This window comes from Ptychodera flava, chromosome 10, assembly GCF_041260155.1.
Source record: "Ptychodera flava strain L36383 chromosome 10, AS_Pfla_20210202, whole genome shotgun sequence".
Lineage (NCBI taxonomy): Eukaryota > Metazoa > Hemichordata > Enteropneusta > Ptychoderidae > Ptychodera > Ptychodera flava.
In genome coordinates, this window is record NC_091937.1 from 8,553,719 (window position 1) to 8,579,432 (window position 25,714).

General features: G+C 39.1%; 1 protein-coding gene across 2 annotated transcripts; it reads left to right on the forward strand.

The window, feature by feature from the left end:
• Window positions 1-25,714, forward strand: LOC139141911 (neuroglobin-1-like). 2 transcript variants are annotated; one of them, XM_070711673.1, is made up of 2 exons: window positions 1-227; window positions 24,340-25,714. In XM_070711673.1, the coding sequence occupies exon 2, from the start codon at window positions 24,473-24,475 to the stop codon at window positions 25,046-25,048; it is 576 nt and encodes a 191-aa protein (XP_070567774.1). In that variant the 5' UTR covers window positions 1-227; window positions 24,340-24,472; the 3' UTR covers window positions 25,049-25,714. The 2 variants fall into 2 exon arrangements, with proteins under 2 accessions (XP_070567774.1, XP_070567773.1); XM_070711672.1 differs by lacking the exon at window positions 1-227 and adding an exon at window positions 6,721-7,055.

A 25,714-nucleotide genomic window follows, 5' to 3' on the forward strand; every position in this document is an offset into this window, starting at 1 on the left:
TAAGACTGATATATTTAGCACGCAAAAAAGCGATACTGTACACTCCAACGTCTTCTACTGCCTTGACGAAATTGCTGAGACTAACGTCAACCAAACGCATGTGACACGACCTGTGTATGACCTTGACTGGCTGTTGGGAAAGAAAAGCTAAGTGAGCGATCATTTCTGCGATCGCCTGGTGTGGCTGCATTGGAACACAACTCATTTGACCGCTGTTCTGTGTATAGGTAGATATCAGTCCTTTTTCATTTTCATAACAATGAGAGCAAACATAATTCTCGTACAATTTTAATTTTCACTCAAATTCGCTCAGTGAGAGTATATCAATGTACATGTCCAACGCCACTGCTCCGGGAACTATCGTATTCATACTTGTCACATATATGTTAATGTTCATGAAAATCAACATGTATTACAGATTGTTGCTTGTTTGTTATCAGTTCGTTTTTATTTTCAACAGAGAAAAGAGCTTCATGGGTGTCTCTACGTACCATTATGGTCAATTGAGTTTACTTGCGCTCCTCTTTTGTTTAAATCTATGCCAGTAGTTAACACAATGATCGTTGAATTTAAAAGAGTCGACTCGCTGTTTTGCTTCGTTCGCTCCCGATCGTATTTTTGGAGGAGGGGTGGTGGTTTAGGGAAGGTCTTGTTTAATATGCTGAAAACGTTGGTCGGGCTGTTGTGTACCGTTTTGTTATCATTGTGTATTTCATTAAATTTTCACGTTACACTAATTGCATAAACGTTTGCCGATATTAACAAGCAGAACTATCAAGACATGGACGACGGTAAAATAGTTTGGTTGTTCAATATCTGTTTGTAATATCGGTTTTGGAATATCTCCGCTACTAAAATTCGAAATCTACGGCTGTCGTTTGCCCAATAACTAGATTTCATAACGTTTGGCGTTTTTCAGTGGCGTTTGAAATCTGAGCAATTTACATATTATTAATTTCAGTCGGATCACGGCTGACAATGGTATGGTGGCAGCATTTTTGTCCACTAGGCATAGAGTCCGGTTTATTGTTGAACGCATAGTACATTCAATTATATCTCAGCGCTCTGGCATTATGGTAATATAAAGATCATTACGTTACCATCAGTGCGAAAAAAGAATATCTCGCTGTTTCATAATTGATGATGCTGTATAAAAAAGAAATATAAATCTCGTCAATTCGGAGAAGGATAATTGTCACGCACCCCTCACACATTGCAATTTCGATGCATCTCTTTAAAACGTTGTCTGCATGATTCGTCCACGTGTTGGGTCACGTGATCATTTTCGATTTGGAAAAAATCTCCCCAGACTTAAAACGAAACGTCGTATTATAAAATACCATATTGATGAAGTGACTACGATGCCGACAGGCTCAGAAATTTTGGTGAATTACTGATAATCGAAGATAAATGCATTCTGAAACATATTTTATTCGTTTATTTATTTCAATGATTCAAAAACACTGATACAGATGCCGTGGACAAACTGTTAGGGTTTAGCAGTTCTGTGCATACTGCTTACATAAATATAGCTTTCTTTAATTGATTACATTCACTCTAATTGTTTTCGGGGCACCAAAAGAAATCCTGAGTATTCCAGCCACAGAAATAATAGCTTTGGACAAACCTAAGGCAACAATAGTTTCGAATGTTAACAGTATTTTCGCTATTAATATCATTTGTCTGTTTTGTTTTGTTTTTGTTCAGATGTATTTCGGGGAAACATACCGAAAAGTGAAACTCCCATGTTTCAGCGAATAAACGCGTTGACAGTCATCATATATGCATTTGTGTTGGCTTCGTTTGAATTAAAAATTACTTCTTATACAATACTCTCGACAAACAGATTATATGAATGTGATCTTAAAAATCAGCTACTCTATTCAGGTGAGGATACACAAGGCAATTGTCCTTAAGTTGTACTTGATCACATAGTGAGAATTAAGAAAACAAATCAATCTTTCATTTTCGCAATCCTAGAACTTACTGCTGTCAAACAGAGCATTTTTCACCTTGCGTGAAAATTCAGTACACTTTACGTCAATCCTTTTCACATGTAAAACGCCAACTCCATCAAAATCGTGACCGAAAAACCTCGGCAGCATATTCTTCTCTAGTTATTAAAACTCAAAACAGGTTGCCAGAAAGCGTAATAAAACATAATTTACGAGGCATATCATACGGCTATAGACGCTATATAATGACGTCATCATTTTTTATCATGACAACTGAAATGTGATGTCTGATTTTCATGACAACTGATCTATTTCACGACTAATCTAAGATATCTGCTCGTTAGAACCATCAAGGCATGTCCGTACGGACAAATAGTGAGATATTTACCAAGGATATTAAATCTCGGTGCATCGCTCTGAAATGCAATCTGCATCATGCCGTGAGTGCAGTCTGCTTTTTTGAGAGGAGATGAATAAAATTGACGGTCAAGGCGCTTATCAAGGTCTTCCATTGTCCAAGTATCAAGTCTACACTCAACTTGTTCTGAATTAGTCGAAGTACACATGCATTCTGTCAATATCAGCTAAAAACGGACTTTTGCTACATTAAACCGATAAACGTCCACGGGAATATATGTGTGTTTGAAAACGTGCTTAACGACCGCTTCAGGACATTAAGTGACGGTTTGAAAGGGAAAAGACTGAAATATTTCCAATCAAGTTGAATCAAGACTAGAGTGGAATGCATTTCTCCGAACAACATTTTGTTTATCCGATTATGTGTGCAGCTGACTTTGATTTCACTCCCTTAAGGCGTTAAACCTCCTTTTTAAATCTTTTTAATCTTTGCATACCTTTCGTATCTTTGATAGAGTGCATTCTTGCTACTTCTCAGTCCATCAAAGTGTGACAGTACACGAGAGTGATCGAGTCATTTTCTGTGTAAATCGACTTGTATCGATTTTTGATCTCGTTATTCTTGTAATTTTGTTCAAGCTGGAAATAATTCGGTACCAAGATATCAAAGCGCTGCGCAATGGATACAAAATACATTATTTTTCGATATACCGTATGGACTCTGTAATTGGTTTGCAATGGCGTGGACTTCAATCACGCGAATGTAACAGTGTAATCGCCGACGGATTACCGATGATATTTCACACTTTGTTAATCTCTATGACAACCATTAAGTGAAATCTGCGCGGTATTATTGGTCGAACCTAGCAAGTAAGTTGTGACGTGGAAGACAAAGCAAGAAGTCTTCCAAACCTCACAAAGATGACGTCTGTCTCCATGAACACAATATAGCCGTTGTAAGTATCGCGGGAAGTGTCGTGCTGTGAGATAATTGTTGATACTACAGAAACGGACATCTGCTCGTTAGGTTTATCGAATTGAAAGAAGCAGTTCGCACGAAACGTACACATTATCGATTACGAACATGATCAACAATCAAACATGAACGACTTCATCTCCGTCTAACCACAGTGAAAGGTCTTAAAACGTAAATGTCCAATATATGCCTATCTTTCCTAGCTTCGATTTAAGTCGTTCGCCGATTTCACCATCACGCATGCGCATATTTCAGTCCGACGGTTGCTTATGTGTGTTTTTCGACTTTTCGTGAAAAAATGTAAATTGCCACTGAGCCAAAAGAGATGGAACATATCGGTGTACTGATAAAGTGCTGGGGTCATGAAATGTTAAAGTTAATAATTACAGCCAACTATAAATACGTAAATATAAATATAGAAAGGTTTGTCTTCTTCACTATGTGTCACTTTTCGGTAAACTTAGAGTTCAAGCAGTAAGCCACTGCATAGTGAAATCGATTAATTTAATTGACATGCAACAATTAGAATGCAACAATTAGAATTCATGATGACGCCATGTCATCTTTGCACAGATGAAATGAAAAACATTTATCATCACAGCAGGTTTCTAAATTTACCGTCTAGTACTTAACCTACTTTTAAATACATATTTTAGATTATTAAACTTGTGATATATGTACGTGTGATATATGTCTGTCTTTGATTTAAGGGTCGAAGGAAGTATTCACATTATGCCTTCTATAATTAATGATTGTGCCATTAGCTGATATGATCGCTAGAGGCGCACTGCACATTTCACCTTTGTATTTTGGCAGTGGTTTGTAAATGCATGCTTTAATAAGTGTAAATGGTTGTTCAAGTCCCAATGAAGTTATCATTAACAAAAAGTATGCTAATGAGCAGCACAAAGATGTCTGATGATATATGTCACTTTTTAGAAGAATTTCTCATCACGTAACTGAGTACTTTCATCCGGGTAAATGATTCTAGTCGCACAGAAAGTAGATAGCAAAGGAACAGCAGGGTGGCATTTGTTGGTTGTATATTTTCTCCAATTATAGAGAAATGAAACAAGCAAATGCGCCGGTAAGTTAGGACTATGACGTTGTTTCCGGATTTAACAGGAGGTCAATAATTATAATCTTTGTTCATGTTATCCACCATTTTATCAGAGCATTTACCTGTACTTAGCATGTTCAATGCTAAAATACCAAAAAGCACAGAACCAGGGCCAAAACGACTATAGAACAAATGGCATTTTGAAATCTCACCATGCGTTTTCGAAATCTCATCACACCTACTTAACCTTTCTTTGACGATAGGAGTACATGACATAAGGCTTCATCGATGCAGTATGCATGTTGATGTGTCTTTAGTGCTGTTCTGTTTCAAATTATGATAAACAGTGTATGGTACGCTCATGTAATTGACTAATTTTGTTTAATGTCACTTTCATTGTCAAGCAAGATTTGTACACATGGTTGATTGATTATTTCCATAGCAACTGAAACCATACGATTTCCATCGCAGTCAAATTTCCATGCAAGTGGCGACTTCCCTAATCAAATTGTAAACCTTTAATAAACGTTTGTTCCAAAATTAATAAACATATTTAAAGCATGTCACACACTACAGCGGGATTTTATAGGCAATCTGTGTGTGGCCATCTTTTCTCCTGAAATGTTCACTGTACTGGGGCAAAGTCAGTCATAGCGGAGTCTATAGTGAAAACAAAATCCATCACGCAGATACCCCGAAGAGAGAGTAGTTTCTTGCACACACCTTGGAGCAACTGATCGTGATTAGCATGATAGTTTTCGAAAGCACGTTTTCAACGCAGACAGTGCCTGACCCTACACTGTTTGATTTCACCATAATGATACCAGATATGTTCAACTGATTTTTATCATTCAGCAACCGGTCAATTCATTTGTACAGCTCTTTTTTTTTATAAATACTATTATCTTCGTGATGTCACTATTGAGAGACACAGTAAGTGGAGGATATTTTGGTCTTAGTTTAATGAGCTTCGATTAGAATTTCCCTTATTTTTCATAATGTGAGTATAATAATCAAGCTTATATTGATTCCAAAATGTTACATTAGTCATGCCTTATATTCATCTCGGCCAACCTACCAGCCTTTCTGAGAACAACCGGCGGTGTTTTTATAAATATACCATTTTAGAGTTATTGTGAGAAAGGGAAAACTGTTCGCATTTTCCCTTACCGAACAGTTTTCCATGTCCATTACTCATTACGAAAACCGGGCGGGCCCTCTATTCATCACAAAACTTCCAATCCCACCTCTTCACAAAGTGGTTTCACCCTCCCTACCTTAAAACTCCTGTAAAAAACCCGATTCTACTCCCTGCCCGCTCGCCGACTTTTCTCCGAGTTGCACGCTCGGTCTAAATGTCCGTGCAAGACTTCCCACCCACCCGCCAATATTTTTATCAACAAACGGCAATATTTTCTGACCGTTGTCATTGCACTATGATTAGAGATATCAATATGAATCTATTTGTATCACTTATTTGACAACGTGTCGTGATTTATTTGTCCTCTGTATACGACAGTGGTCAGCTTTGACGATGGATGTCTTGGCATCGCACGTGACTTTATCTGTTGTAACATGGGGAATTCATCTATCCACGTGGAATGTCGATTGGTTCTATTTGCATCGTAAATGCACCAAGTCAAGATGACTCACGTCGAAGTCGCGATTGGAACTTTTTTCTATTGCCGTAAGAATATTAATTGCAGCAATCTTCAGGAAATATATCCATCCTTGTTGTGGCATTTGAATGCAGCATACTTGTGATCTAGTATTATGTGTTGCTTATGTGATTTGATTGCTCGTGGTATTACTTTTGCCGACACATCTACGTCAGGATATAGGCCGCCACGACTTCGTACCTCGCCTCATGCACCCTAACCGATCATTGATGCGATCTATATTTCTGGGGCAGACATATTGGCTAAAGCATTCATTACTGCACTTAAAGGGGACGTTAATCAAAGTCTAGAGAGTTGCGGAAAGAGTTATGCGGTTCACAGTGCTTCGGAAATCTCATAAAGGTCTATTTTGCAAGTCCAAGCCATGCCATGATTGAAAGTGGCAACAGTAAGAACAGTTTCACTAGAAAGCTATTTCCTGACTTGCAGGGTTTAAATTGCGATAAAAACTGTTGCATTGAGTGTTTAAATATCAGATCAGTGGTTGAGGTAATTGTCGGCCTTTTCGAAAGGTCGGGATCATGGGTGGTAACCATGACAACTTGTCTCTGGCTCCTACTTCAGTTCCGCAACCGGAGCTGTGGTTTAGGATTACGGAGGCATTATCGCGCGGTTGCCGTGGCGACCGCATATTGCGTCGGCGAGGAAGTAACGCTGATTAGTTCTTGTGGAATTGCCGACATATACCCTGGCCAGTCTCGCTGTTGTGGTTTTGTGGGTTTGCGGCGTGTGTGTCGATGCCGAGGAAGCAGAGAGCGATTGCCTGCAACAGAATATAATTTTACGCTTATCGGTCAACAGAACCTGGTTCGAGGACCTCTTGGTCTGGAAAGAATCGATACAGCAATCATCTTGACGGGATGTTTAATGGCTTATTATTGACTGCTTTGCGCCATCACAGAGAAATAGCCGGGTAGTCTAAGTTCCCGAGTCTCAGCAGAGCCGAGAAGACAACATGACGGAAAGGATGCTAACCTTTCAACATCGTCATTAGGTGTTTTTTTTCGAATCGAATGGTCTTAAGTGAGGTAAGATGGAATTTCCATAGATTTAGACGTCGCGGCTATGCTTTTACGGGTGTATTTGTATATATATATATATATATATATATATATATATATATATATATATATATATATATATATATATATATATATATATATATATATATATATATATATTGTCATCTGTATAATATAAATGGCAATTCATTGGTAGCCTTTACATCAAACACGCATCCCTGTATCCCTGTGTGTATACAAGCTGTTCTGGCAGACCTGTGGCAAGATTACTTACAAGCATTAAATGCTCACACTTTTGATTAAGCCGACTGTGATCAAAAAGCGGTTTACTTGGCAAGGCGTTCATGCATCCCAATGACATCTCTACGGTTGACCGAGTCTTTGGGGGCCACGGCATTTCACGGCGCAGTAAACATCGATAGGTATCGGCCAGTCCCCCGTTTCACGCTCGTCTCCCGAATCAAATTACTGCACATCGGTCGATGAAGTCACTACGTGCAGCGCTGCAGAGTAGATATCCGAGCGTTAGCGGTTGCATTTTCTCGTTCTTGAGCAAAACAGTCAAACGAAGATGTCTTTATAGTGGTATTCATTGAATCCTCTTTATTCTATTTGAACGAGGATCTGTCGAGTCGCCATGGATATCTCGGATAATGCGACCGTCATGAGGTAAATTTGCTGTTGGCAAAGCTTTGTGTATTCAAAATGGCTGCCATGTAACGATTCATCGTTAGAGTGAATTACAGTTTGTTCGATGCTCCGCGAAACAAAACAGAAAGGACTATTTCACACGCTTTTACGTGGTCACGTGACCGTAGTAAAGTCATAGACTGAGAATAAGAGAAAACACCTGTGTCTAAAAGGTTGCATGAAGAAGTGTAGGTGAAAAAATTGCATGAATTTCATTTTTCTATGAAAATTTGGAGCAAACTTGTAGTGTGAACATCCTTCAGAATATGATAAAAACCATTCGGTGCATAAATGTCTTCAGTTAATCATCTAGATTACGACTTACACGGTTGCGCTCTAGGACAAAGTACTCTTTCCATATTTCATGTTACTGTCGCCAAGAAAACTGAAGGGGGATAATGCCATATAGGTGTCGCTAATGTGAACTAGTGTTTATGATTTACAGTGTAATGTTTCGAATCTCAAATCTGAAACAGAACCGTAATACAAATTTTAAGCTCTTTATCTCATCACGAGAACCCCGTATAGAAAATCCAAAACTTTATCTTCAATCATAGTGAAGTCGGATCCTTTTTTAATACTTGTTATTTGGCTTGTTGGATGAAAGTCTGCTAATTAACCTTTAACTTTGGCGATGACTTACAGTTCTATAAATGTTCAGCACTATGTGGCGGGCATAAAGTGACGTCATAAATCCATATGCTTCGACTGCACTTGCACGAGACTACTCTTATATGATCCAACTACTAAAAGTAAAATAGATTTTAGCTATCATTCTGAATTATATCATTTTGAAGAAAATACCCGTACTTGTTGACCGTAATCGTTTTTTTCTTGTGTTAATTATTAGGTTTAATTGGATTGTATAAATTTCACCCTTGTCATGTGATCTAGTAACGTAATGAGCGGTCCTATGCAACACTTAAGCGATTCTTTCTTCGGCCGTTATTTGTACTGTGATTTAAGGTAATGATGTATTGTATGGTCAGACAATCGAACTCTTTCTCTTAGATTGAGCGAATGTATATATCTACCCTCGCGTCGACGCAAGTGACGTCTATAACACGTGTGCATCACGTCACATCAAGGTTTATTACCTTGAAATGTCACATTTAGAGTCACATTATCATAAAGTGGCCCTTAAATCTAGTCTGCTGGTGATTGATCTATTTCAATGACAATACAAGACGCTGAACTTCATGTTTATGTCTTCATGACTAAAGTTCATAGCTTCACAAGTTTCCGCCGTATTATTTATTCGCATATTTTTGCGCCCAACGCTACTGACGTCATAAAAGTCTACATTGTCTTTCTTGCCAATAGTGGAATCTTCTACAGTTCTGTTCAGACTGGTACATAAGAGCTCCTGTATTTTGCGGATCGAGTCAGACTATATGAAGAAAGAGAATTTTTTTATAAGGCTACTTAAATAAACTTCTTTGCCTGCCGTCATTTGATTTTTGAAAAACCTACCAGCCAGCCAGGGAAAAACAAACACAGACAAAAAACACAAGTGTATTGACATAAGCTCAATTTTAATTTGGTTTCTTTTAGAAAAATTATAATTGTATTTGCAATAGTGTTAAAATTGTAATTGTTTTCTTAATTTTCTCTGAAAACCTATTAGCACGTGGACGGCAAACAAAGAATTTTATTTAACACGCCAAATGAAATATATCGATGCAGTTATGAGAAACTCTGCCAGTAGATTGTAACCTGTTTCAACTGGAGATAAGAATTAACAAACATCACGATGCCAGGTTTTCGCTGTGCAGGGATTACCTAATCAGTGTGTTTAAATGTATAGTAACATGGTAAATGTACCTTTACTACTGACAGAAATGTTATGCGGCAGACCGGTCAAATCCTACTGGCCACGCTTGGCAGCGATTTGTAAAAAGTTGAAATCACGAGTTTTCCCTATTTGTTGAGATTTAATCACCGACAAGATGATGGATACCCTCCGGGGAAATAAAAATGCGAATGAATTTCGCAAGCTTGTCGAAGGCTAGGCGTTTTACCGGATAAAATTATTACCTTCACCGTACGGTTTTTCTGACTCCCGGTGGTTTATCATTTCAATCTTTCTGTCGACTCATTCACGGTGCACAAGACATTTATGATTAATGTGAAATATAGGATGAGGTCTATCGTTTACGTCGTTATTCACCATCAAATTTATTTCGTCTGTAGCCCTAACGACAAGGGCTCCTCATCCAACAGTTCGGCTTCTGGGTATCTCCTTTACCTGGCGTCAGCAACCACTCTTGTCGTACTCGGTCGCTGCACTTTGCACGGGAATATGAACGCTATGGCAGACAGGGTAATGATATTCGATATCTCCATCCGTTCCACAAGATATCATTAGAGGTTATTACCCAATATCGCCTGTTCCTGTGTCGTATCAGCATGAGTGTCATTTGTGCTGCGTCAGACACGAGACAAAGTCGATTGTCTGACGCAGCACAAACGACACGAGGAACAGGCGATATTGGGTAATAACCGATTAATCATATACCCATGCCCATAATTTTAGGGAATTTTTACTAATAGAACAAAAAAACTTAATTTTGAGGCTTTACTTTATTACGCCTTGCGCATAAATATCAGAATGTTTATGTGAACAGGCTTCATTCATAAAGTATACGACGAAGATGTCAACATCACGCGCGACATCGCTGCAAGTCATCCATATCTCAATGAAACCCAAGAAGAAAGACACCGGGATACAAAAATCGTCATACAGAAGGAACATTTTAAGGGGCAATGTGCTACTACAACTGTAACCGATCAAAAACTGCTCAACTTTAAATCTATCCTGATTTCGATCGTCGTACGGCACGGAGCTCGTGCGGAGAGGACGCCATTTTGTTAGTTTACCCTTAGAGTTGCCATGTCAACAGTCGTCGCGCGCGCGACATCGCTGTCACGCCATGCGCTCACTACATACCTGTTCGGTGGAGACCGTGCACAGTGCCGGCGCCGTGCGAACGGCAGAATGTTTGCTAGAGCTTGACCCAAAAAAAATACCATGGGAAAAATTTCGAGACTCAACGTGATATTTCCGTATTTTGCAACCAGAAATACCCGTGTTCCTCGAAGCCCTTCAAGTTTTTACGTCGGCGACATCGCTTCGCAGGCGGGGAGCGGCAGCCATTATTTTGGTTACGTTGTTTACCGACAAACTGCTAATGTAGTTCGGGAAAAAAACTCTAAAACTGATGACGTTCATCGTGCATATCTCGACGTTTACCGTGAAATATCACGGCTGATATTTTACGGTGAACGTCACTAGGATGTAGCAATATGAGCATGGGTATATGATAATAGATCATACATATAGTTGTATCTTTGTATGTCTGCTGCCAATTTCATTATATTCAAATACGAACTCGTAAAGGTGTAAGGGGAGAAGTTGAAAGAGGAGGTAGGAAGACACAGGGACAGCAACAGACTAAAAGTGGTAAACATAAAATCCAAGATGTATAGACACGTAGACCCTGACAGCCAGGGACAAAGAGACTGTTATGTATAGTCTAGTAATGTGGATACAGTGTAGCGCCACTACGATATTCGCAATTTCACATTGGACTGCGAAGTCTGGTAAGAACTAACTGAGTCCGATAATGCACGGATTTAATTGAAGGTAACCTAATCTCTAATCATAATGCTATATTGTTTGACTTCAAAATAGACGTCTTTGAACATCATAATCATTGAATTTGCCATTGACACTTCAAGTATCGATCTGTCAAGTCTTAGGAGGTCAGAGAAAGATTAATTTGAATGAAATGATAAAAACAATCTGATTACCAAAATTGGCTTCTCGAACACAAACCAGGCATATTAATCATATATACACAGTAGAGTTAAGGTGTTCATACTTTCTAACATTAATCTGACAGTAACATATGTTTCAACAAAATTTATAGAATCGGTAAAGTTTTGTAAGTGAGGTTCGACATATTAATTGTGTGGATTATACATAAATCACTCCGCATAATCAGGCTGCGTTTGCACTTTTACGAACTATTTTACTCATTTGTAAAATACCGACAAAGGAACCCCATACACTACATCTTGTGATAGGTTTGCATGCAATTCCTTAGCATTATGCAACAAAATGTTTCAATAAGATGGTTATCTCATTTAAAAGCAAAACATTTCCTGATAACTTTTTTCAAGTTCTGCCAAACAACACTTCAAGGCAAAAATCTACCTCATCAGGTAAACTCCGAGACATTGAAGTGCTTCGTTGTACGTGTTATTAGTCACATAATGAAAGGGTGATATTGTTGTTTTTATAAGTTATCAGATGGTGACGAAGTACCGATAAATTAAAACCCTGACACCTCTCAAGTGCTTGTTTAAATGTTTTCCATTCCATGTGCTGTAATCAAGAACATATATGACGTGCGGTGAGTATGGGGGACAGATATCGAATATTCTTCAAAGTGACAATTCTAATGGTTCATGGGGAATTCGAAATCGACTCCGAGTCGAATATTAAATGACGATCGTCGTAAGATGTCATTCATTGGGTAAAGTCTTGTGATCACTCCCCGCATTATTTCTCCGAGTCTGACAAAGGGGCCTTACTAATATTTGAATTCGAATGTGAAAAACGCCTCAGGAACTTCTTTGTTGAATGCTCCTCTAACTTGATCAAAATATGGTTTCATATGTATAGCTAGCCAGTCGCTGTACATTCTTTGGCAAGGAATTGTATTACCCTCTTGTGACCCTTTGCATACCTCAGACACCCTCGACCCCGACGAGGTATTAATTTCAGAAGACCTGGTGGAGGAGGCCTTCGGTATCGGTTCGAAACCATGTCTACTACAACTTACATGTAACAACAGACTAAGTATAGATTAAGGAACAAAGTGACGTGCAAAGCTTGCTATAATAAAAACGTCGGAGTATGACAAAATTGCTATTTTATTCTCTCTGTTGCAATAATATCGCTGTAAAATTTTTTAAAGCGAAAACTCTCCAATCTCTGCCAACATTTAGTGTTATGAAGACGCAAGCTACAGAGATGAAATTACAATCTCATATGTCTTCTAGAGGAAAATTAACGTACATAGTGTACGGTGGCGATCATGAGACATACATAACCAAACTATCGATATGATAGTAATGAAGTGTGCCTCTGTACGCAGCACTGTCGTTTTTACTTGAGTAAATCTGCAGTCTAAGTCTCTGTCTGTCTGTCTGTCTGTCTGTCTGTCTGTCTGTCTATCTCTCTCTCTCTCTATCATTACGTCTGCGGCTGAATTTAAAAGACACGGAGGACGGAAATTAAGCAACATTCTTATTCATGGTTTGCCTTAACTTAAAGTACGCCGTCTAAGTTTTCTGAAAGCAAATCAGACCTGTATAATCGAAGTACATTGTGGTTATATTTTCTGTAAAATGGCAAATAATAGTGTAGCAGTTGAGTCATGAATAGGGAATTCTTATCATGAGTTCAGTTTAAATTACAATTTCCGATCGCTTAGCCTACGTGGCACCGATAAACACACAGTACCTCAGTTTCTTAAGTGACATGCGTGGGTTGGAAGTAGTTGTTTAAATATCGAGCATAGAAAACGAAAGAACCCTGTAGCAATTCGAACTAATCGTCACACTGTATTTAACAGGGGATCAATATCACTATTAAGCTGATGTTAGGGCCGTGGTCGTAATAATAATACAGTGAATAAATACCACTTGATCCGCTGTTCATAACATTCACAATATCTGTAGATATTTTTAAATATTTTAGTCGATCGCTTGCTACATTTGGCTACGCACTTCTATGTGTACACGGTATACTAACTTACACTGAGATCGGCTGCTTTCATTGTAAGTGGGTCTCATCTCGCTCGCAGATTGCGCTCCTTCTCATACAAGACAGTTACGTAACCTTGAAAACGTACATTGTATTAGAAAATTTATATAATGTTCGGTATAAATTGAGATTTCAATGCAATTGTAAATTTAATAGACCATTCGTACAACAATATTACGGAGTCTTTAACCACTTCAATAAAAAGGAATCGATACGATCTGAAAACAGATCTGTAAGCGACAAAAGAGATGTAAGCAATGCAAAGACAACAAAACTACTTTAGCTATGGACCACTGAAAAGTAATCATTGTGAGTAATATATCAGACACACAATAAGTTATCTTCTCTCCTATGTCGACATCTAGACTTCCAATTTACATAACGCACGCCAGAAGGGTAGATGCATCCCTTTGTCTCTACTCAAGGATTGAAATAACGCCGTCTGTTAAATCTCAACGAACAGAAATCCCAGCCACTGATCAGTGCAACTTAAATGCACATGCAAAAATCTAATATATCTCTGGAAAGTTGAAAGCTTTATAATTAATGGCACAATTTTAAACATTTTAACAAACGGCGTTGTGCAAGAATTCTGTGCTTGCGGCCAGATATCATAAATGTATGAAGAAAACAGTGACTGGGAATTTTTCCTGGTGTGTAACGACGTGCATAACATTTTGTCCACAAGGATTTAGTCAGGAATCACTCAAGTCACCTCGGAAAAGATTTTCAACTGAATCTATATACCTGTTTACGTGTTGATTTCAACATATTTTTATCTTTTTTTTCACTAGTTTGTTTGTTTTTTTGTGTGATAAATGAGTCACCACGAATACTTAATGAGCTCCACAGACGACTATAGTTCGGGTTCGTTCCTTCTTGCGCGAAGTTTGCATAGGCTAAGATACATCAGATTGATTTATCTAACCCGAGCACGAAACAGACACCATCTGTTTGAGGTCCCTTCGCAGCGCACATTACTTAAAATTCCTGCGAACTTATTCAGCATACATGTACAAACACACTTGTAACGATGGCTTTCATGATGATTAAAAGTCAAGTAGGTCGATAGTGCAGCAGACACTGTAAGGTTCTGTACCAAAATATTACATTTAATATTAAGTGGCTATATATATTCATCGCCTATCGCTGACATTTGTCCTTCTGTCGAGCATATATCAGAATTCAACTTCTGGTTTCCTAACGCTGTGAACAGGTTCAATCGACTCCTGAATGCAATGTTAACCTTTAAATGAAAGGTTCTACTTTTCTCGGCGCGCATAAAACATTCTCCTTGTCATGGCTAAGCTGAAGAGAGAGAGAGAGAGAGAGAGAGAGAGAGAGAGAGAGAGAGAGGAGAGAGAGAGAGAGAGAGAGAGAGAGACAGAGAGAGAGAGAGAGACAGACAGACAGACAGACAGACAGACAGACAGGCGGAGAGATAGAGACAGACATCTTACGCAGAGAGAAGACACGTGACCCAGGCATGGAGAAAATGAAGACAACTTTTGTTGTAAATTCAATTTTGAAATTAATCTTATCTCCTGAAGGATACATTCAATTGAATCATAGCCAAAACCTAGACGAAACAGCTGTAATTATATGTTTCTAGACACCAATAGTCGAGATTAATTTCATCAAAACCGACATATTTGTTCATCACAGGACTTTTGAAATCTCCATTCGGACGCCACCCCGTAACGACAATTTCAATTTTTCCTCAACTTACAACTTTGACAGAGATGGTTTTTTTGTTCAGAGCGAAATAGACTGCGAGCGACAACATACAATTTACCGAATGCCATTTTAAAACTTTTGAATTAAAGCTCGTTTCTCATGAGATTAGTCGAAAGAAGATAAATACCACTGGGGCGCATTTGCCACTCATATCTATATACGAGTTTTACCATATTCCCTAATCCTACTATGATGAAAAATGTATTCATAGGCTAAAAGCAACTGTATGTCTCTTCCACAGAAAGCCAGCGGAATACGTTTTCGCAATTCATTCGTACTTTAATCACATGTTTGTCAAATATCGTTCCAAGGCGCCGATTTGAGAGTGAAATATTTGAATATATTCGAATTCTAATCTTGTGTCAACCAATGCGTTTACAGTTTACACATGTACAGTCTGAGTTCACAGGCTGACTATTGTGTTTTTGGAAGGTAGACGAGAAAACTGCGGTTGACATTATAATCAAAAATAGTGAAAAGTCATCAAAACGGTTACAGCCTCTGTCCCTTTAACGAATTCGGGGGAAAAGATAACGGATTGTGCAGAGTAGTTACAGAAAGTCAAACGTCTCGACGACATGTATCCGCGAAGCAAAAGTTCACAGCCTGCGAGAAGAGTAAGGCCATCTTGCACATTCTGTGCATGACCGAGTGGAAACAAAGACGTCATCGAAAACCCAGACACACTTTAAAGGACGTTGACACTGTAGAAACACAGCAGGGTTCCGACTCAATCGCTGAAACCAAAGTCTGAATAATGATCTTCAAGCTGCTGCGATGATGACTCACTCTTTTATCACTTCAACCTACATATATACATAGACCCTGCAACGACAAAATATTTAAGTAAACGGAAGCTTTGAAAAGTACATGTTTTATGGGCCGCTTAGACGTTGTGTAGCCGTTGTTTTGAACCCTTATATGATGTGGCATTCGAACGTAGCGTAAATGTTGGTCACATTTTCGCATTCCGCTTTATTTATTTTGCTATCATTTCTGTTGAGATTCATTATTCTGGTTAATCACAGATTGCTTTCATGCCAGTATACTGAGTTTATTGAAAAGTAACTGTTACAATTTTATGTTTCATATATAAAACCACATCATTAAAGCCCCAATAGCTGCGAATTCTATGCATTATTTTTCATGATTTCATTTTCAAATTTAAAGAGGCACTCCCACTTGGTAACATTTTTAAAACACATTTTTTAATGCCAACGGTCGATATTTGACATGGCGACTGCGCGCGGATCGCGAGATATCGATAAAAACATGTCCTCAAAAAAGTTAAAGTTTGAATTCCGGTGGCCCACCTGAATTCAGCTTCCGAACATAGAACGTTCGGCACTGGGGCCATTGTCAACTAAGCTATGGAGTACGAGTCTACGCTGACGCTGCTGTGCGCCACAGCAGTACCACTCGCGTCGGTGAGCGGTCATGTCCCATGGGAGAAAGCCGAGTCCTACTGACTCGGCAAAAAAACGAAAAACAAAGTTTGCTGATTCCACCAGAATTCGCATAGGTGACAAGCACAGATAGGTGCGGTTGATACATAGTATGCATAGTGGCCGCCGCGTGGTATGCGCACACCACACGCGGCGGCCGCTGTGTATCGAATCACGCGTAACTGTGTGGCAGACGACAAAATGTAGTCATCAGAGGCAACTAATATTTTACACGTAAAAACTGATATCTATATGGTATTGTTTAAAAATTTAATACAACTGATTGAGAATAATGAAAACGACAAAAACTAAGGAGAAGTTTTTAAAAAGAATTACCAGGGGGTAAAGGCATTGATAATGATGTATATAAAGTCATCGCAGTAGGAGGTAAATTAATTGCGTCATTCGAACGTTTTTGGACTCCTTAGAATATCGTCAATCAGCACAACAACACACTTTCGGGGGATTTCGGGTCAGAACCGGAAACGATCGTAAAACTTCGGGATGTGAAAAATACGCTCGGGAAAGGACATGTTTTTATCGATATCTCGCGATCCGCGCGGAGTCGCCATGTCAAATATCGACCGTTGGCATTAAAAAAATGTGTTTTAAAAATGTTACCAAGTGGGAGTGCCTCTTTAAACCAAAGTTGGTTTGTGTAAATGTGCTAACTGAAAGACATGTATAGAAGTATCACTGCTCGCTGATTTGGACCATGCCTACGCGTTTTTACAGATTAAATAATAGACGGGTGCCGCTCTCATAAAATGGCGCCCCACAGAAAAGTACAAAAAATGCAGTATTTCCTGCACATACACATCGTGATCATAAAACAAACAAGCATGATGCCATTTACTTGAATGCACATCACACGATGGCCAACATTTTGGCGTTGGTATCTTTATTTTCTCTGTCACATGATTAGTTCTTGAAAATGGCGGAAAATCTAATGATGATAACGTTTGAATTTACATGCCACTTTCGACACTTATACAATTTTTCAGTCTGTAATTGGTCTTATTCAAAGAAAACTCTTGGAAAACTCAGGATAGTTTGAGATCGGTTTACTACCCATTCGCAGCTATTGGGGCTTTAATGACAGCAAGATTACATCAAACACGATTGGAACTAATTTAGGATAATTGGATGGTAAAGTAATGCCTTTAAAATCTTCAAATGTTATCTCATCTGCTTTTCTTTTTACGTTACACACTTGTTTTTTATGAGACATTTGTAATATTGAGACATTCAGCTATAAGGCAACTAAAACTTTTGAGAAATTTGAAAAATATGAAAATCCAATTATCCAAAATTAGTTCCAATCGTGTTATCAACTGATAGGATTCGCCCAATTTATCTTCTACTTAGGGAAAGCGGATGTAACGTTACGTATCACGCCGCATGGCATTTCCTGAATTTAATTTATTTCTCACTGGCAATGCGAAAATGTCTTGGTTACTGCAAGATGGTTGTGTGGCCGGCCACATGTCATTTGTCTCCCCGATAAATGGCGCGTTTCCTTAATAGCTGCGGGGCTGATGAGCCACGTTATTGCAGAGGACGTTATTTATCGTTTAGTATGGCCAGACGGAAGATTTATAGTAAGGATGGGAATTTATAGTAAGGATGGCCCGTTCATGAATTCAACTCAAATAACATATATGCAAGGCTTAATTTTTGTGGACATTCGATAACAATGCTTATCACATGCACAAGCCAAGTTTGTCGTCTCCGAACAAAAAATACGGGATTTATTCTCTGGTCGTTCTACGTCACGACAACCCGCGTCTATGTCATCAATTTTGGTGCGTCGGACCTTTTTTGTCGATCTTCGGTGTGCTCGTAAATATGTAAACAAACAACATGGCGGCCGATGTTTCTCCCACGATCAAAGTCATGTAATGAAATCGATATTTTCACAGACTACAACATTACTAATCTGAACAATGTTAACACAAGATTTTACCGCCTGTATATTCCGAAGGAATTACGTGAATAATTTGCGGAAACAACGAACTCGAAGCTGGTCGCGTATACCGTGGGTTCCGTACGCATTGCAAACAGGGTCAGGAGCGACGTTTACAGTGTTCGCGCCGTCGAGATTCAGTCGATATTTGTTCCCGAAAAATAGCGTATCTTCGTCTGTGATAAATTTCTAGGACTATGCTGTCTTTGAAATAGAGTATAACTTTGCGGAAGGTAGCCTACGTGTAGACCGAGAGCTGTCATTTGCTCCACACACGAACGAACGTGAGCGCTAACACACACGACGGACGACTGGAAATGATTGACAACTTGTGCACGACGTACTAATATTTATTCATAAAGTAGTTCAAAAGTTTAAACGCGGAATCGTCATGGAAAACTTATTTTATTTTGCAAAAAATAACGAATTCTTGGCTTGTGCATGTGATAAGTATATTATTCCCTAATATTTTTCTTCGTTCAGCTCGGAAAATACTCGTGACGTAATGACCGTGTCACCACTCGTCTTCGACTCGTGGTGACACGGTCATTACGTCACTCGTATTTTCCTTCGCTGAACGAAGAAAAATATTAGGGAATAATATCTAATAGAATGATGTAATCATATGATAGAATCAGACGTTATTCTGAGAGGCTACAATTATACATAAATGTCGGTGGGTACGATTATATATAGTATGGGGGACGTCTATCGCCTCTCTGTCGGTCGGTCGGTCGGTCGGTCGGTCGGTCGGTCTCTCTCTCTCTCTCTCTCTCTCTCTCTCTCTCTCTCTCTCTCTCTCTCTCTCTCTCTTCTACTAGACTCTTCATTGTACAGTATGAACATGTTTCACAACGAGCAGTTGTCGTGCATATAGAAATTCTTGTCACATAACATTGAAAATTACGTTTTCTTTTTCTCTCTCTGTCTTTCTCGATCTTTCAGTCTGTCTTTTCATCTCTACTGTACCTATCTGCCTCTCTTCCTCAAAGGATTGCTGTTATATCTTGATTTTGTGGTCCATCGATGTATATTTATTTACGCTTTCTCCAGGAAGGAAATTCTAGTTCAGAGAAGTGCATATTATGGTAGATAAAAATGTTTAGATTAAGGTAAATTGAATATATAAAGCAGTTTCGACTGGTATCTAAATTGCTTAGGCTATATCTTTACGTTTCACTCCCCATTAGCGATCACTGACACTAGACATATTGAGCTCACAGTCCGAAGACCTAGAAGTTCTTTGGTTGAGCTTATTTTCATCATGTCACATCAAGATTAATTCAAAAATGCTTATTCAGCATTATAGATTGTCAGCATTGTTTCGATAGATTTTTCCATCTGGCAAAGATTTTTTTTAAAAATTGGAACAGTTAGCAATACCAGAATTGACAATGGAATGTTGATGTTTATATGTATAATCTAGAGATGAAATGTGTTGATTCATTCCGATGTTTTGCCGAGTTCTCATTCAAGGGATCCCGGATACTTGTAAAGTTTCAGACAGAGCACATTTATTCAACCGTTACGATGTTTAGTTGAACGCTGCAGGCCCGTGAAAAAGTACGATTAAAGGTCGTCTTTGTTGTTAATAGCAGAGCAATTTACGTCAATGGCCCACTCGTTATAGGCTCTTCGTCGCGTGATGGCACTAACGATTAACCGACAATTTCCAACCCTCGCAATCGCCCCCTCACCCGGCAAGATGGAACGGGCTCGTCGTACATTCCCTGTATATTCACAATTGATCTGTCAATGTAATTCATGATCTGTTTTCCGTGGTTATATCCGGTGTGTAATTTCCTGTGTTTCTCTTGAGTAAACGAATTTCTTACGACTGTCTCTATACCTTATTCATTATCTACAAAATTTGAAGACTGTCAGAGATTTCCAGAATCAAATGTTAAGTTAACAGTCTTAAACCCTGTCAACTTTGAGCAGATTGTTTCCTAAGTTCAACGTTAAAAGTACCTAAAGATCAAAGGTCAGTATGGTCACAGTTTGCCAGTCAGAATGATCAGTCAACTGACTTCGACATAGTCTATTGAAATCTTCAATCAAACAGTTCTACGCAATAACAGGCTTGCCACCCACAAGCTCTTGGTTCAATTTCCTCTGGCCCGTGACCTGATATAGCCATTGACGTCAGCATGTTTACTTCTAGGTCAATCCAGTTCGTTTGAAAGGATTTAACTTTATATCTCAATCGTGGCTCAGATCAGGTTTTTAAATGGTGGGATTAGTTTTTGGGATTTTGACGTGATACACTTGACGAATTATGCGGAGAGTAACGCTGTAAAGTAAATTGCTGTAGGTTTCAGAGTGGATTTCGCTGAGTCTGGAACTACCGACGATTCATACTGGATTAGAAAAGCAGAAGAATCCCGGACGTTTTGAACTTGATAATATCTTCTTGTCAATAACTGTTCTCTTTCTACTTCATTATGGCATGGCACTGAATAATAACATTGCAGTTTCATGTCATGACTGGTCAGACCTCTCTACGGACTTGCCCTGAGCAAGTGTATATAGTGAAGATGCGGACAGACCGATCATCACTACAAAAATATAGTAGCTTCTAGTTGGTAGAGATACTTGTATTGAAGCAGTACGTGTTGTTCGCTATGGCTTGATAACTCATACAATTTGACTAGCCTACTCCTGTATTGGACACAGAACAATGCACATATATTATCTGATAATATTTTATTGTTGGACTCTTGAATGTATTCTATCCATCACTACTGTGTACGCCGATAACCGCAGGGCATGCCCCAAACCATTCATATATTAAAAAACAGAAGTACTACCAGCGTTTTCATAAATGACTGATCGATTCGAATTAACTCTACAGCATGTGATGCCAATGTCCGTGATGTATACTTTATTACAGACTATCGGATAACAAAGTGTTGTCATCAGCTGAGATCACTGCACTCATTCAGGGACAATTAAAGGACACTCCTCGGTTCACAGTCGAACGACCTCACCGATGACAAAATATTTCCATCAAATCCGAGGTGACTGAACGAGATGAGTTCTGGCTGTTAGACGACCGATTGGTTAAAAACACCAAGGGACATGTTTCCATCGCGAAAACACAGATGACCTTGCTAATCTTCTTAACAACCACAACAACAAGGATTCTATTTGCCAAATTTACCAGAAACTACCATTGAGCTTCTGAACGTGACGAAAAGTGTTCGCGAAACACGAGTTCATTCAACTGTGTTATTCATTCGCAATATTTTTCTATTTCTGGCTAACTTTCCTTAATGCACTTTTACCTGGCCGTTATTATATCACAGTTACTCTAAGTTTGTGTGTGTAAACACAGCTAGTTGAGTTCTTAAGGTCAGATGTACCTCTTGCTGTGCAAAAGACATACGTCACAACGACAGCAGATCGGTTGAGGTTATGACCCCAGAGTCATGACCAGTCAAAGCAATTCGACATCATCAGAGAACATCAGTGAGCGTGTTAATAGCCCGGATAACCTGACACTCAATTACTTTCTTACTAGTGTCTCAGTTCAGACACCTGAACAGACAGATGTAAACACGCGATCGTCATTACAGCGTGTTGTGGGTAACTTCTGTCAGTGACACTTTGCTCGCCCGTCTATCATCCGACCTCGCGTTCTCTTGAAGGCTAAATTGCTCATAGCTCTATTTCTCTTTTTGTAATCGACATTCCCCGATCGAGAAGTATCTCACAAAACATGTTTAAAGTTCAAGTAGTTTTAAGTTTCTGTATATATCCTAGCGTTTGCTTTCACTCCCGAAATCCGTTTGAATTGCCAGGTATTCAAGAATGCGATATAATCTATGTATAATTTTATTATTATTGCATACCTCGTACATCGAACGCGCGTTCCATAAGATTCAACGATAATTCATCCGATAATTCATTCATACTGAATTCATTGTGACTGAAACTGACCCGGAACTATTTTCAACTTGACAAGTGAAGGATTTAAAAATAAAAAAATTACATGATAGACATAAGGGAATGCGATATTTTTACTAAAAATGGATAAAAACCGATTCGACGATGAAAATTGTTCTATTTTTGCGAAATGTCGCCTGCAGTGGATATGAAGTATGTAATTTTCATTTGCAAATGAACGCCAAAATTTGAGTTAAAGTTGTATAAGATAGGCATATGATGAAAACATTAAAATCCAAACAATTGCAAGTGACTATATATGTATCCTCGAGGTAAGAGACCATTACCTCCCTTGACTTCGAGCAAATAGTCACCTGCCCTGGCGCATATTAGACCCTAGTTTGAGTTAGAGTCACATAGAATGATTTATAACAAAAAAATACTTCGTGCGTAAGTCATTCGTCTGACATGCAGCTACAAGCTGCAAAAAAGTCCCAAACATGTATTTAAAAGGTGTGTTCGCTTGCTGCTACGGAATCTTGATAAAATTTACACCGACTCCCAAAATACATCAAACTTAGAGTAGTTGTGTAAAAAACCCGTCAAATCATATGTCTTTTAGACATCCGTATGCCGCATATTTCCATGAAACATATTTGCCTTCACTAAAACAAAATTTCAACAAACTGCGACATTCAGTGGTTACATGCCTTGATGTTAAGAAATTCAAATTGCTGCGTTGTTTGCATGGCTTCACGCAGACATATTGCAAGAACTCACCGAGACAGACTTTTCCGAAAACCTTTCGACGTAGATTCTCATACCATTGTGTATTCACAGTACTTGATAGATTTGGCATTTATGGGATCCATCTTATTTTAACATTTATCGATTTAAAGTCAGATCAAAATATTTATATTGTCGCTTATTCCATTATAAACCGATCTTTTGAATGTTTATCTTTAAAGTCAGAATTCCATAAGTAGTGAAGACTAATAGGCAAGACCCGTTTAAAGATTGCAATATCAATGTGACTCCAGCGTGTATTTTATCGGTCCAACGCCCTCAGCTAACGGCTGAATGCTTCCTTGCTAAGCATTTCTTAATCGTTCCAGCATAAACCTTTCATGCTCTTACTAGCTATCTTTCAAGCACACTTCTTCAGCGTTTTTTGTGTGTTTTATTCCGAACGCTATTCTTCATTGAAAATTGATAGAACTCGGAACCTGCGCATCATTGTCACAAGCTAATAATCGGTAAATTGCACCTTGTGTAACAAATATTTTTTGACCCGTCATCCTCGGGGAGCTGGTCTTTCCCAGTGACTGCGAGATGCTGTAAAATTGCTGTATAGATTGGGGTTGTCATGAATAGGCGACCAAGACCATTTGACTAATTACTGTGCTTTTTCACAAACACGAATGCTCCTGGCGGAATGCGTGAACAAACTGCTATGACTCACTGTCATGGTAATTGACCTTAGACTTTGAGAAAAGAAAATATGTCTCGCTTTCGAATTCAATACTTAAGGTCTTCCTCGGTTGTCATGAATGTGTGCGGAAAGATAAATTTTCGGCAAGGCCTACCACCACATACTCGCGGTGACGCAATTTCCGGTTTCGTGGCAGTGCCATGGCAACGCGAAGGCAGTTTGAGGTCAAGACAACACGTCGTTTGATGTATCTAGCACAACAGGCATTTACACATTGCTCTTCTGTTTAATTCCAGATTTGAACGTGGTGCTCTACAATCTAGCAGTGATTTGAGTCTGAGAATTTTGAAGATTAATTTTTCACTCGATGTAAACTGCACTATATAGAAGAGGACATAAGTGGATTTCATTCAAAGATACCCGTCCAATATGGGGTGCAACGTATCATCGGCTTCACAGGCCCGGGAAATTACCAACAGGGACACGGACATTTTTACCGATCGGCAAAGGAGAATCGTCCGTAAGACGTGGCGGCCCCTCGCCAATGACATGACAGGGAACGGCACAAAAGTTTTCCTGCGGATTTTTGAGATGGAACCCAAGGTGAAACAGCTATTCCCTTGCCGGGACAAGGAAGGCGAGGAACTTCTGAAGGACATGAACTTCAAAGGACACGCTTCCAGGTTTATGCAAAGTGTTGGGGCGGCAGTGGACAATCTGGACAGTCTTGAGACATCACTCGCTCCGCTGCTTCTGAAACTGGGCAGGTCACACACGAATTTCAGCGGATTCAAACCGGACTATTTCGACATTTTCACCAGGGCCATGCTCGACGTGTGGGAGCAGGAACTCAAGGACAGATTCACATCCGAGGTCAAGGAATCGTGGCTCACCGTGTTTGAATTCATGATGGGTAAGATGAAGGAGGGATACATGCAGGCCTACACAGAAGAAATGAACGCGAAAAATCTGCAGAAATCCAACGGCACAGTTGTTGACGAATAGAGTAACCGAACTCCAAAACCTTTTCAAGCATACACAGACGATAATCGTTTTCAGAAGATTAGATCGGAGGTTGACGTCACCATACTATGATTCGGGTTACTATTCTTTCACTATGTTGAAGTGGCATTTCTAAAGAAATCTCATAGATTAAAGCAGACTAATCTGCTAAAGTCATACACTTTAACAATTGTGACCTTTACAGCGAATCTACTGAGAAATAACTAAAACATTCTTTATCGCTCGATACATTTCATTGGAGCCCTGCGACGCACGTTTATTTGCCTCTTGACGTTGAACATGCCGGACCTGATATTGAACAGCGATCTTTACGTATATGTGGACCAAAATGATAACATTTGTATCATGTACTCTTTGAGGATCTCAGATGAAGAATTCCAACGTCCTATCGAAGGATGTTGCTGTCTTATATGTGTGTTAACACCGAGCGATTTTGTCGATTTCATTCGAGTTGAAGAAATATGCTGTGTACATTTTTTGTGTGTGGTGCACTGTATGTTTCTGCTATTCAGCGTTATCATAATATTTTAATTCAAACGACTACATTAATAGGATTCGGTTGGAATCTGTTGACACTGTACCTTTCCAGCGACAAGAAAAGTAACTGTCGTGGTAAAATTAAAGTGCACTGGACGAACGATAAGCCAA